This window comes from Salvia miltiorrhiza, chromosome 1 (genome assembly GCF_028751815.1).
Source record: "Salvia miltiorrhiza cultivar Shanhuang (shh) chromosome 1, IMPLAD_Smil_shh, whole genome shotgun sequence".
NCBI classification, from domain to species: domain Eukaryota; kingdom Viridiplantae; phylum Streptophyta; class Magnoliopsida; order Lamiales; family Lamiaceae; genus Salvia; species Salvia miltiorrhiza.
The window spans coordinates 68,543,129-68,556,810 of NC_080387.1; the positions used below are offsets into that span (position 1 = coordinate 68,543,129).

Here is a 13,682-nt window from a genome sequence, read left to right on the forward strand (position 1 = left end):
AATAATACAAGCAAATGATCACGTTAACACGTGTATTAAGTTATTTTCAGGGTTAACACATTTCTCTGAAATGTAACTTTATTAAGTTAACCAACTAATTTTGTACAAGCAATCGATTATACTTGCTTCACAACAACAACAATTGTCCACGAGAATCGACAAATACACTGATTCAAAATTCGAAAAAGAAAATCTATTAATTAGGAGAGCATAACGGTAAAACATGTCTGGAAAACAAATTTTCACTAACAATCAAACACGAAAAAGTTGAGTTTTCTGCCAAAAAAAAAAAAAAAAACAGACAGCTTCTTCGAGAAACAAACTACGAGCATAGCACAACACAACAATCATAAGTAAAACAAATATTGAATGGGTATGGCAGGGCAATCAACCGAAGAAGAAGACTTGAAAATTCCCCAACCTTTTAAAAAGACAGGGTCGTGAGGGGGAAGCGGGTTCATCGATGCTTCGACGGTCTTTTCAGCCACCGGAGTGGGAGACTGGAGTTGTCACGAATTGGCCATCTTTGTAAACATGGATATACTGTTGTGGCAAAGCATGCTCACCCTGCAAAGAGAAACACGGCATTTCGACTGATTCTACATAATGTAGTTTTGATATGCAATGATTTTATAGGAGGTTACTATCTGGAACTCTATTGTGCATAATTCAAGATTTGCTGTGACTAGTTGAAAGATGGAACGCATTGCCACCTTCTACTAGTGTTGTTATAGTTTTTACTAGTAAAACTGCGTTCGTGGAGGATTGATCCAGCTTTAGTAGAGACTGTGATAGTTTGGTGCTAGGCAGCTAAACAAAAGTATTGAAAACATACCCAATCGCCATCTGGTTCAGAACCAGGTACCAATACATTGATTTCACTCGACTTTGCTGTCGTAATAGAAGCACCCAATGCGTCTTTGCTCAAGTACAACTGGCAACCCGCAGTATTGTCTACTGAAATTGTTGGAGCCGAACCCTACAGAAGGCATTGCAGATGGCTCATTTTACATTCTAGGAAGTCAGGCGTGTAGCAGTAGCCACGACTCGATAGTAAACACCTAAGGGAATGTTAGTGCTTTTACCTGACATTGCACCTCCACGCCACTGCAATTGACAATCTCACAAGCTGCCACAACATCCTATTTCCCAAATTTAAGAAAACAAGTTAGTTAGACCTTACAGCTTAAAGAGTTCTAGATAAGCAGCAGGATTAACACAATTCCTTCACCAACCTTGAAGACCACCCCCATCTTAGTGCAGTTATCAATTGTAATGTTGTTTACTTTCCCTGCAAGTATCCCACATTAAACGTTTGATGACTTACAACAAAAGAACTGAACTCAAAACGAATGACAACAGTTGTGATGAGCTAACTTCAGTACCAAGGCAGAAAGTATATAGTAGTAAATTAAGAACGGGTTTTCCAGAACAAAAAATATTATATCAGGATGTACCTTGAACCTGCAGAACCGAATTTTTACAGCCAAACACATAGACCGACTGTTTTGCGTCACAATCATCAATTACTAGATTATTTCTCCCAATTTGATTCTCAACAACCCATCTGCATACAACATGACAGTTAATTGTCAAATAACTCAAAACTTGGAAAGATGCCTGTGGATAAGCATAAAATTTTACTCACTTACGACCCATTTGAAGCTCTAATTTTGGAGGTCCTGACTTTGAGAAAGAAGATGAACCAGCACGACCTCCCTTCTCGGGAGCAGTAACAATGCCACTTCTGTCCACACGATTCTTGGTTTTCATATCAGCAGTGACCTTCTTCAAACCTTAAGTACAAAGAAACCCACATGAAAATGAAGAATATACAAATTTTCACGAGTATAAATTTGGAGACCGGAAAACTGATAATTACCTGAAGTAACTGGCTTTCCAGAATTCAGTTCTGCAAAGACGGCAGACATGCCTTCCTTGGGGCCTGATGAAGAAGGTTGAGCTGTTTCAGAACTAAAAAGTGAAGCAGGTGGAGGCGGTGGAGGAGCAGGAGCACCACGGATTGGAGCTTTAGCTGGGGCAGCGGCTGCAATCTTTCCTGTGGCATTCCATACAGGGCCAAGTGGGTAATGAGCCTTCACATAATCCCTTAACCCAGGCAAATAAAGTTCTTTTAAAGCCTTAGCCCACTCGACATGGTTTGCATCTTTGTTTCTATATTCCACAAGGACCTGGAACAAAATAAAAAGAAACCAGAACTTTCCTTCAGATAATTGTGGCATATCTTATCAGCAAAACAGAACAACCGCTGCTGCTTCAAGTATGACATGAGACAAAGGACAACTTAAGATAGTGAATACACAAATCAAACAATAGACAAAAGTTCCTATAATCACCCATTCGCTCATCTTTTTTTATTTTCTAGAACAGGGAAGGTTCATATGTATTACCTTATTACAATAAAACTCAGCCATTTGCCAGCTTTCTTCTACATGTGCTATAGGCATGCTCATACCTACAGTATGATAGCATATTAGTTGTAGTTTTGTGTTTTTTTTTTTCACAAAGGCAAAAAATTAGCCAATTGAACAAAGAAACAAGTTATGCTGGCAAATTTTTCTTACCACAATCTTTTCCTGTATATGCAATCCATCCTAAAGCAGCCAGACTATCAGCACCAGTCTTCAAGTGGTGGGCAAAGTCAGATCGCCTTCCCTCTGTCAATGCAGAAGCTTTGCTGATGACCTCGTTCAATGGCTTGAGGAATTCAATCAGGCCTGCCATATCAGGTTTCTGCACAGATCACACACACAGCGAAAGAAGGTTAGAATAACATCAAGTCGTGATACTGAAGCATCTATTGTAAGGACATTTTAGCTATATCCTTTACAGATGTCAGCATAAAAACCCTCAAACATCCTCAAAATTACCCAAAAAATAAAAACAGTGGCGAACCAAGGATGTTTATCTCATCACAACCAGTGTCCACCAGCAATGTGAAAGCTTGACAAAGTCAATCATTTGTATTTTCCACAACCATAGAGCTCTATACCACATTGACACCTAAAGATCTTGTAGCAGAATTTAAAAACTAAGATGCATTCAAAATGATACTAATACTAGTTAGGCCCCTCAGCATCCCAATTTGGAGTCGTCTCCTACATTCTACTAAGTTGACCCAATTGCACCTCTCACCAAAAAAGAGGGAACTAATCAGAGTCGCATTCAATCTCAAGCATTAGGTTTACGACATTCACCACAAATTCATCAAATGAATGAGTGGCTGCTATCGCATTCTTCATGACTTCAAATTAGCTACTCAAAGAAATAAGCGGAAATCAAATGCGTCAATCAAAAGCTAACAGCTCCCAATATCCTCGGAAATTTACAACTTCAAAAACCTCAAAAAAACAAACACCCGAATCATTAAAATCGAACGAAACCGATAGATTGCAATTGCAACTAACCTGAGTTTGCTTGATTTTAACAAGGAGCTCCCTCTCCACACTAAAAGCTTCCGCGATTGCCTTAGACACATCCTGAACCTGTCCTCCAATCTTCTCCGCAGCGCTCGTAACTCTGCCAACACACTGCGAAATCAGATCATCAAACGCCACAATCGACGGATCTTCCGCCGCCGCCGCACCTCCGCCGTCCTCAGCCGCAACCCCCTGCCGGAATCCTCCGACCGAGAGCGTCTCCAGCCGCGCCACCGCGGCTTCGAGCCTCTTCACCAAACTCTCCTCCATAACAGTTCAACAGTCGGTCAATACAAAATCTTCAATCAGTCTGCAGAAGTCATACACAACGGATCTTCGTTGGTGTGTGTGTTACTGTGTGTCCGCAAATTTTTTCAAGGAGTTTTTATTTTGTTTTTTCGCCGAAAGGTGAGAGGTTGAAGTCCAACTGGAATGTTTATGGTCTGAGTTGCTAAAATCGTAGATAATTCTTTTTGTTTTTTTTTTAAATGATTTATTTATTTTTCATTTCGTTACTTATTTTTTTTTAAGAGAGTGGAGGGAATGTGGGGTGACACGTGTCGGTGGATTATTGGTAATGCTAGCTAGTGTTGTGGAACACCTGTCTTTAAAAGTGCAAGGTAGCAAGCATGAATGCTTGGATTCGACTCCAAAGGTTTGCATAATTTATTGTGTGGGAAAAAAAAGGTTTTAAATGCGACTCTAATATTTGTGTGAAAGTGTAAATATTGCCTAATTAATTTTTAATGCAATTGAAATGCTCGCGTCTGGGTTTAAATATGCATGCGAACAGTCTATTTGACTATTTGTTGCTAATAAATAATAATGAGATCTTTAAGTTGATTAGTTTAATTGCAAAATTTTGTTAAAATCAAATTTAAATTTAAAGAAAAACTTGGATAGACAGTTTGGCGAGTCAACACAAACCCTAAAATTCAAATCCATATTCATATTTCGTAACAAAATGTATATTTTCTTTTCCTGTTGTTCTAAGAAAATACTACTCATTTCGTGAAAATAAGGAGAAGAGTGTTAATTCGAATTAATATCTAAATTGATAGGTTAAAAGATCATTTGTCGTAGTCGTGGTACATCTATAATTTATGTGACAGTGATAAATATAAATGGCTGAAAGACTTACAAAGCTAACGCACTCTCTCAATCAACGAAGTTTGAAAGTTATCGAAATTAATGTTCAATAAAATACCCACGACATGGAGATGTAACAGAGGACTTCGTTTGATTCAAGAAAGCTCATCTCAAAATTAATTATGTATATTTTCAGGTAAAAACAACAAACACAATTCATGCTTGAGAACTTCCTGGCATCTCACAGAGACACTCAAAAGACACACAAGTGCGCGCGCGAGAACTCTTATTTTTTGTGAAAACTTAAAAAATGGACAGAATTATAAAATCTTTGTATTCACCATCAAATTAATCGTGATTGAAAAAAATCAATGCATTACTTGGTTCGAATCCCAAAAGAGGCTAGACTTCCATTTTTTTAAGTTTAGTTAATTTTACGACGAATGCGTGGACTTTATGTCACATTATCGCAAAAAAAAAGAGCTTAGTGATTTTTAGACACTTAGGTGTCTAGACACCTAGGTTTTAACCGATTTTTATGTGGATTTTTGATTGAACCGGTTTTTTGCTAATTTATGATTTTACTAAAATATCATTTCCTTATATTTTTTAATTACTTTTAATCTTATCTTCTTTTTTTTTTGTATTTTCATTTTCTCCATATTGTTTACCGTTTTTTTGCCATTTTTTTTTCAAAAATTATATATTTTTTTCGAATTTTTTTATTTTTCTTTTAAAATTTTCCTTTCTTAAATTCCTCAACTACTTTTAATGTTATCCTATTTATCTTGTATTTTAGTTTTTTTTTCCCTATTTTTTGGTTTATTCGAAAATTGTTTTTTTTTTCTTAAAAGTGAAAATTTTATGATTTTTTTCGAATTGTTATTTATTTATTTTTTTCTGAGATTTTATTATTATTTTCCGACGAATTTATGAATTGTTGTATAGTTATCCGGCCAAAATATCATAGTATGATTCGTTTTATTATCTATTTTTTTTTCAAATTCAGTAATTAATTTCAATTAATTAATTGTAGCTTAATTTCATTGACTATAATTAATTCGTTACTCAAACATTACTATTTTCATTTTGTTATTATTACATTGCATTTAATACTTTATTATAATACATTCAAATAAAGTATATGTTAAATAGACTTGCGAGCGAAATCCAATCGTATTATTCATTTTATTTTATTTTATTTATACCAAATTCACTAATTAATTTCAGTACAATGCAAAATGCCATCGTATAATATATTCTTTCTCATTTAAGTATATGTTAAATAGTGACGCGACCGAAATCCAATCGTATGAATCATTTCACTTTATTTTATTTATTTATATATTATATTCACTAATTTAACTTAAATTAATTAACAACTCATAATTTTATAACAAATAGTTATATCGACTTCGTTAAATACACTATAGCAGTTCATTGTCTTATTGGCACATCGTGTTTAATTATTTACAATAATTAAATTGAATTTCCCTCAAGTATATGTTAAATAGTTTTATATGTTAATTTTATTTTCAAATTCACTAATTAATTTCAAATAATTTACTAACTTTATTTCATTGAGTACAATTATTTCGACTTTGTTAATAACGCAATGGTGGTTCGTTCAGTTATTATCATATCAATTACAATACTTTATTATAATATATTCAAACAAAGTATATGTTACATACTGTTACAAGCAAAATCCAATTGTTTGATTCATTATTTTTAATTTTCTTATCATTACTTACACTATAGTAGTTTATTTTATAATTATTATATCACGTTTAATAAAGTATATGTTATTTATTCTTTCGAACAATGCCCCTTCGTATGATTCAGTTTATTATTATTTCTAACGGTTTACTAACGTGGTTGCCACTATCGGACAAGGTGGCAAAGTACCACTTACATATTATTAAGCTCTCAGGTTCACATCCCCCAAGCACCTTTTTCTTGTTATTTCTATTTTTTTTAAATATTCGAAAAAATTATATAAATGAAAACGATTTTTTTTAAATATTCGAAAAAAAATTATAAATGAAACACCTTTTTCTTGTTATTTTGGTTCTTTGTTTTTTAAATCATTTTTTATTTTTTTAAAATATTCAAAAAAATTATATAAATGAAAACGATTTTTTTTTAAATATTCAAAAAAAATTTATAAATGAAACACCTTTTTCTTGTTATTTTGGTTCTTTGTTTTTTGAATCATTTTCGAAATATTTTTTTTTAATATTCGAAAAAAATATATAAATGAAAACAAATCTAGGATTATTTTAAAAGAATCCCTAAATTTATGGAAACAAATCAAATTAACATAAAATTCAAAAAATAAATTAAATGTGGAAATATATCTAATATTATTTTAGGGGACTCCCTAAATTAGTGGAATCAAATCTGTATTAAAATTCAAAAAATAAATTATCTATGTAAATAAATCTAGGATTATTTTAGGAGGATCCCTAAATTAGTGGAATCAAATATGAGATTATTATTTGGAGAAATTAAAATCTCTAAATTAGTGGAATCAAATCTAGGATTATTTTAGGATAATCTCTAAATTGGTGGAAATAAATAAAAATAAATATTAATTTCAAAAAAAATCCGAAAAATAAATAATAAAAATTTGAAACGAATAAATATTAATTTCGAAAAAAAATAATTTTCGAAAAATAATGAAAATAAATATTAATTTCGAAAAAAAAATCCGAAAAATAATTAATAAAAATTTGAAACGAATAAATATTAATTTCGAAAACTAAATAATAAAATCTTGAAACAAATAAATAAAAAAAAATCTGCAATTAAAACTAAATTCCAATTATTATATGATTTATAAATTTTTTGAAAATAAATAACCTCGTGAGGGACAAACCCCAACCAGCAATTAAAGCTGGAAAACAATTAACCGAAAAAAACGAAAAAGATGAAAAATAACCGAAAAAAAATAGAGAAATATAAGGAAATGATACTTTAGTAAAATCATCAATTAACAAAAAACCGACTCAATTAAAAAACCACAAAAAAACCGGTTAACACCTAGGTGTCTAGACACCTAGGTGTCTCAAAATCATTATTGTATGAATATATACCCAAGCCGTACAAGAGAGCCCTCTTATTTCCATAGAGAGAGAGAGAATACTTTGTATGAACCAAATAATTGTCCTAACCAACGTGGGTCAGACTATGATCTCCAACTAAGCTTTAAAGGGAAATCACATTCAATTATTTTAGATCATTATAGAAACTGCATACACAGGCATGTTCTCGTGCAGTCAGAAAAGAGCAAATTAATTAAAACCGGATAAAAACAGAGTAATTAAAAATCTATCAAAACAATACAAATAAATCGAAGTTTTGTGGAGTACATTGTATCTATATGTGTATTATTACATTTCTCACTTGTATATCACACCTATAAAGGGGAAGTATTATCAAGCAAATACATGGATTACAAGTCACAACTATATATATATATATTCACATTCACCTTTAAATCAGAAAGAAGCTCCCTTTTCAACATATTTGCCGATGTAGGAGAAGAAAAATTAAGAGAGTTTTGTCATGGGAAAGTTCTTCTACTTATCTTGTTTAGAGTCGAAATTTCTTCACGTTGCGAGGATTTAGTGTGGCCGTACGAGACCTGAAGATGATCTTCCATGAAAAATATACTGACTTGCCTTAGCATGAAAAATGGTGGAGGGTCGTTCTACATCTACGTAGTGTTGAATTTAGGAATTCATATAATCATATGTGGAGGGAAATTTAATGCACAAGAAAATCTAGCATACCTTTTTATGCATCTATATAATATGATCGTTTAGTTCCCTGTTGGTCTTTCACCACCATCATTCTCCACTTTCTTTTGTGCAGACGGAATTTCGTTTCTGCTAGTGGATTGGAGATGTAGAGGAGCTGTTTCACGAGCAAATCGGGTTCCCTGTAGGGTGAAATAGCTGATATCTTGATAAAAAAGAACCACCTAAAACGGATTAAAATAAATATTTTCTATGATGACAAATATAAATCTAGCTTTAGATGGTCACACTATTATATGTAAACTCTAAGCTTTTAATTGATTCAGATAATAGAAATTTGGCCAGCTCTTGAATTTTTGTATGAACCTGTGATAGTCTTACAATTAACTAAACATGGTCGTATTAAAGAAAAATCGGCTGGCTGGAAAGTCTCAACTTAAAGCAAACTCCTAAACAAGCAACTTATGCTAACCAAATTTTATGTGTTTCTACGTGTATGAACGGCACTTGTAAGTTACATCCACTACAGCAAGTCTCATAGTAGAAATATTGTAGAATTAACAAGTTCAAAGAAATAGAAGTGTAGCTCACAGCGCGGTAAGAAAATTCATCTGCCTCGAGCATGTGCACAACTTGCCCCATCTTTGGCCGTTTGTGGGCATCTATATCTATACAGCGGAGGCAAACCAGTAATACTCTCTTTAGAGCTCTTGGGGGAGGAGGAACATTGATCCGCGGATCTACTAACTCTTCGCCACGATGACTTGCTATCATCCCTTTGAACCAGTCAATCAAGTTCATCTGAAATTAGGAAGGAGATATTAACGTGCCAGTTTCAAGTAATCGAATAAAATTAAATTGTGATGGAGTTGTTGAATGATGGATAGCTTGTTTCACCTCTCCAGGTGGTCTGGAATAGTCTACCGGGCTCCTGCCAGTGATTATTTCCATGAGTAGAACTCCGAAGCTGTAGACATCGTTCGTTTCATTAAGCATACCAGTACTTGCATAGTCAGGGCAGACATATCTGTGGAAATTAGGCAAACATGAGTGAGGCAAAAGAAGATTATTGTTTGTATATACTTCCTAACAGGTGAGGTTCAGAGGAAAACAAACCCAAATGTTCCCATCACGCGAGTGGTGACATGGCTTGCATCAGATCCCAATAACTTGGCAAGTCCAAAATCTGATACTTTTGTGTTCCATTTCCTATCCAAGAGTATGTTGCTTGATTTTACATCACGATGAACAACTTTGGGTTCCAATCCTTCGTGCAAGTATGCCAGTCTGTGCCAAATTTACAGTAGAATTTAGCTAGTAGTAAAGAGAAACACAGATTATTATAGTACAGTAAATAAGAACTTGAGCAACTGTTTCCATTAGTATATTATCTACGAAGGTAAATGCTGACTAGGAAAGTTAAGCAACTACAAGATAGATAACCCAAGGATTATGAGTAAAAATTCATACTATTCAAGCCTATATTCAGAACATTAATTAAATTGAGGTCAACGCATGCATGACTATATGAGCATTGTAACAGGTAAGGTTTTACAGGAAATACTCGCTTCACTTCTCAGGAAGCATAGAAGATAGTAAAAATATATCGAGTGAAAATAAGATCCAATTTCAACAATTTTCTTTGCAAACACACAAACTTGGATTCTAATGTACATGCTTCATGCTGCATATATAGCAGTACTTTAGATGATTGAACGACTTCATGCTCCATTGCTTCTCTGTTTTAGATCATGGGTCTTATTATGATCATATATTGAGTTGAAACGGCCAGAAAGAATTAAACACATACGTGAATTTAACAAGAAAAAGAAGACTAGTAAAGCAGCTTGGGGTAGGCTCATTATATGAACACTTTGATCGTAGTAACTCCCAAAACTCATGGCAAAACAGATTATGGTAAATGGGCAACATTAAGATTTTAGAATGCAGTGCGCCTCACCCTCTTGCTGCTCCAACTGCAATTTTCATCCTGACCTCCCAAGTTAAAGGGCTGACAGGGCCTACATCACCATGTAACCACTGCTCCAAATTGCCATTATCAATGTACTCGTAGACAAGCAACCTGAAAGAGAAACATCAAATAGTTTATTTGAAGAAAAACTTGCTTCATTGACATTGAAAAAGGGTAACAAGCGGCTGAATAGATGAACCTTTCAGTGCCTTCCGCACAGTAACCTATCAGACCCACAAGGTTCTTATGTCTTACTTTCCCAATGGCTTCAACTTCCACCTTAAATTCCTTCTCTGCGTGGCCCCTGATGATGAAAACATGAGCTGCCATCAAGTTGATCTTTTAACCTCTGTCAGCTAGTATGTTATATATCTATTTGAACAATAGTCTGCTTCATATTTTTAAGAGAACTTAAGTAAATATTACAGCAGAAGTTAGTGCTCAAGTTGCTGCACTCTATAGTCACTTAGCTAATCAGCAGGTTTTCAAGCTAACAATTTGTATATTACAGATGCCCTCGACTGTCAAAAGATTACATAAGAAAAAATAATGCTTACTATATGTTTCACTAGTTGAAATATAAGGTAACTAGTAATCTTATGTGATATTAGAAGTTTAGCATACTAACTGGATATAGTAAATTCGATTCATAATCAAAGTTGGATGAGAGATTTCTGCCACATTTCGTATAATAATTAATATAAATATATCCGAACAACAAGTTTTTATTATAGTTTTGATTCTCAATAAAAAAAAGTAATATTATAATTTTGAATTTACCTGTTGTGTTCCAGAAAATCAAAATGTAACAAAAAAGAATCATACTATTATTTATAATTAAAGTTCTTAAACATGTTTAAGTAATTGCTCTAATTTCTACCTTTTCTAGTGATTTGAGCTATCAAATACCAATTTCTGAACCAGCTTCAATTATCTACTACTAGTATTATGAAAGTGCGTATTTAGCAAATTTTGATATATTTCAATTTCAATGATGATTTATATATATATACATTATTTATTCTGGTATAAGATGAATATCCTTTCATATCTAAAATTTCTTTTAACAAAATGCGTATCTATATTTTGAGACACACTTATTAAATTTTTAACTTGCACGCGCGTCACAATCGCACTTACTGATAGGTATATAAACCCAACCAAATATATCCAAGTATAGTACGTCATTCTCTATTTCCACATCGTTTTATAGCATTGTATTTTTTCCAAATTCAGACGTCACATCCCATGAATTTTGAAATGTAGAACGAGATCAGAACACAATGGGAGCTTATAATAAAAGACAGTAGAGATAAAGGAAAGTAATCATGAAGAAACAAGACACATTATAATCGGTGCTTGATTGAGATTAAGAAAAAGCATACAAATAAAGTTCATCAAAATTAGATAAAGCAATTCAACAAATTATTTATAATTTGATGTTGGTAACAGCTAAAATGGTACTGATTAAAGGTGGAAAATTGTAAAGTCAAAGTTGGCCCCATAGAAGATAGACGAGAATAAAATAAAAGAAATAAAAGAAACAAAAGCTACCGATTACTTTGTTTTAGGGTAATCCCTAGTCAACAGAGACAAAAAGATTATGTTCCCCACACACCCGATTCAATAAAATTCATATCTGCAAAGCTTTGTTTTCCTTCAATTCGACCAAAGAATCCTTACCAAACATACGTTTCTATTCCGAATTCGACAAACGTTATAGCAATAATTACAATACATATTGCTTTTAATTAATTAATTAATAAGACAAAAATCACCTAAAAGGTCTATATGAATCCACGCACCAACTTATATACATCATCGCTATTTATTTCATAATAGTATATTGTTTTTAATCTTCATAGCAATTAAATTTTTTTTTTTAACATACATGACATGTATAATGTTGTATATACTGATAATAAAATTACGAAAACTGGAAAAAAGATAGAAGACAAAAGGATGTCATATGCAATACTCAAAGCGTAACACGTAGCTATTGCAGATTAGTTAACGGATTAATCTGCAATAGCATCTACACTGTAGCTATTAGTTTCATGAGATATGCAGAATTAATTGCACCGCGACACGTTTTTTTCTTAGATAATTTAAGCTTTCGAGAAAATAAATGCAAAGTAAGACCAAGGTTTAAATGAAGTAGTAATTGCGTCGGTAGACTTTACCTCTTGTTTGATAAATTCTTTATAGCAACCACAGATCCATCGTGCAAAACCCCACGGTAAACGACGCCGTATCCTCCCTCTCCGATCACATTCTCTTCGGAAAACTGATTCGACGCCGTTTGAAGTTCCCGCAAGGTGTAACACTTCCCCCACCCAAAGCTCCCCAAACCGTCGGTCGACGCCGACAAAACCGACGACGACTCGCTCCGAGTTGTACTCGACTCGTAGCTCACCGAGCTCGCCTTCTTACTCTCGGACTCAATCTGCGCCGCCTTCACCACGCTCTCCACGAGAAACACCTTCTTCTCACCGCCATTCAAACCTTCAACTGCTCGGCGTTGATCCGGCTCGTTAACCAGGGGAATGAGTCCGGCGCCGCGCTTGGCGCCGACGCGGCGTCGCTTGCAGCTCCGGCGGCGGAGGAAGACGTATACCAGAACAAAAACGGCCAGCGCGAGCAGGACGGTAGCGATTATGACCACGTAGAGCTTCTGGCGGAGAATTGGAGTTTTGGCGGTGAAAACGCTCCCATCGGCGGAGTCGCCGGAAGCCGCCATAGTTCGCGGCGATATGGAGGTTGTCTGTGCGTGCGCGTGTGTGTGTGGAAAACGACGTTAGTGCATGCTACTGCGGCTGAATTGAATGCGAGACTAAATTTGGATTGAGAAAATTGAGGTGAAAATGGACAATTGAGGGATGAAACATGGATTAATATGCATATTATGTCGATGGCGATTGGCAGCAGCATTCAACCTCAACGGATACGATGAAAATGAGCGAGTGAGAGAGTGTGTGTGTGTTTATGTCGATGAAATATTGAAATTAGTGTGTTTGAATTTGGGCTTAGAAGATTCAAAGATTTACGGGACTGCCACTGTGAGATGCGGGGGGAGCAAGTAGGCAAACGCTCGAGAGGAGCGTGCTGACTGCTGCCGACCGTTCACTTGTGAAATGACACATCTACCCCCCAAGTTTTGTTGAATCAATTAATGAAAATTGGCAAATTAAATCACAATTTAAAAAAAAAAAAATTTAATAATGGTTCTAACTTTTTGAATTTCAGCAACCAGAAATTATCAAGCATTGAGTAATTCGGGAACAAATTTTGTTGAAAATTTTCGGAGATTTGAAATTGCCAGAAAATATAAAAAAGTGTAATTATTATTGAAATATTTTAAAATTAATTTTGAAAATACATTTAATCATTTATATGTAAGTTGAAAACCCCATAAAT

General features: G+C 34.2%; 2 protein-coding genes across 10 annotated transcripts; both read right to left on the bottom strand.

The window, feature by feature from the left end:
- Positions 1–168: 168 nt before the first annotated feature.
- LOC131005382 (cyclase-associated protein 1) lies at positions 169–3,918 on the bottom strand. Its single transcript, XM_057932333.1, has 10 exons — positions 3,429–3,918; positions 2,586–2,754; positions 2,412–2,476; positions 1,883–2,192; positions 1,649–1,796; positions 1,458–1,567; positions 1,236–1,291; positions 1,086–1,142; positions 836–979; positions 169–567 (listed from the first exon to the last, which is right to left on the bottom strand). The coding sequence occupies exons 1-10, from the start codon at positions 3,708–3,710 to the stop codon at positions 481–483; spliced, it is 1,428 nt and encodes a 475-aa protein (XP_057788316.1). The 5' UTR covers positions 3,711–3,918; the 3' UTR covers positions 169–480.
- A 3,936-nt stretch (positions 3,919–7,854) lies between these two features.
- Positions 7,855–13,299, bottom strand: LOC131005384 (probable receptor-like serine/threonine-protein kinase At4g34500). Of its 9 annotated transcripts, none has more exons than XR_009095253.1 (8): positions 12,449–13,299; positions 10,465–10,569; positions 10,254–10,376; positions 9,410–9,580; positions 9,191–9,320; positions 8,885–9,094; positions 8,327–8,491; positions 7,855–8,178 (listed from the first exon to the last, which is right to left on the bottom strand). XR_009095253.1 is itself a non-coding variant. In XM_057932340.1 (8 exons), exons 1-7 carry the CDS (start codon positions 13,003–13,005, stop codon positions 8,356–8,358), a joined length of 1,416 nt encoding a protein of 471 aa, XP_057788323.1. In that variant the 5' UTR covers positions 13,006–13,299; the 3' UTR covers positions 7,855–8,178; positions 8,327–8,355. The 9 variants fall into 9 exon arrangements, 5 of the variants coding, with proteins under 5 accessions (XP_057788323.1, XP_057788322.1, XP_057788321.1 ...); XR_009095252.1 differs by having other exon boundaries at positions 7,855–8,189; XR_009095251.1 differs by having other exon boundaries at positions 7,855–8,244.
- Between the last annotated feature and the right edge of the window lie 383 nt (positions 13,300–13,682).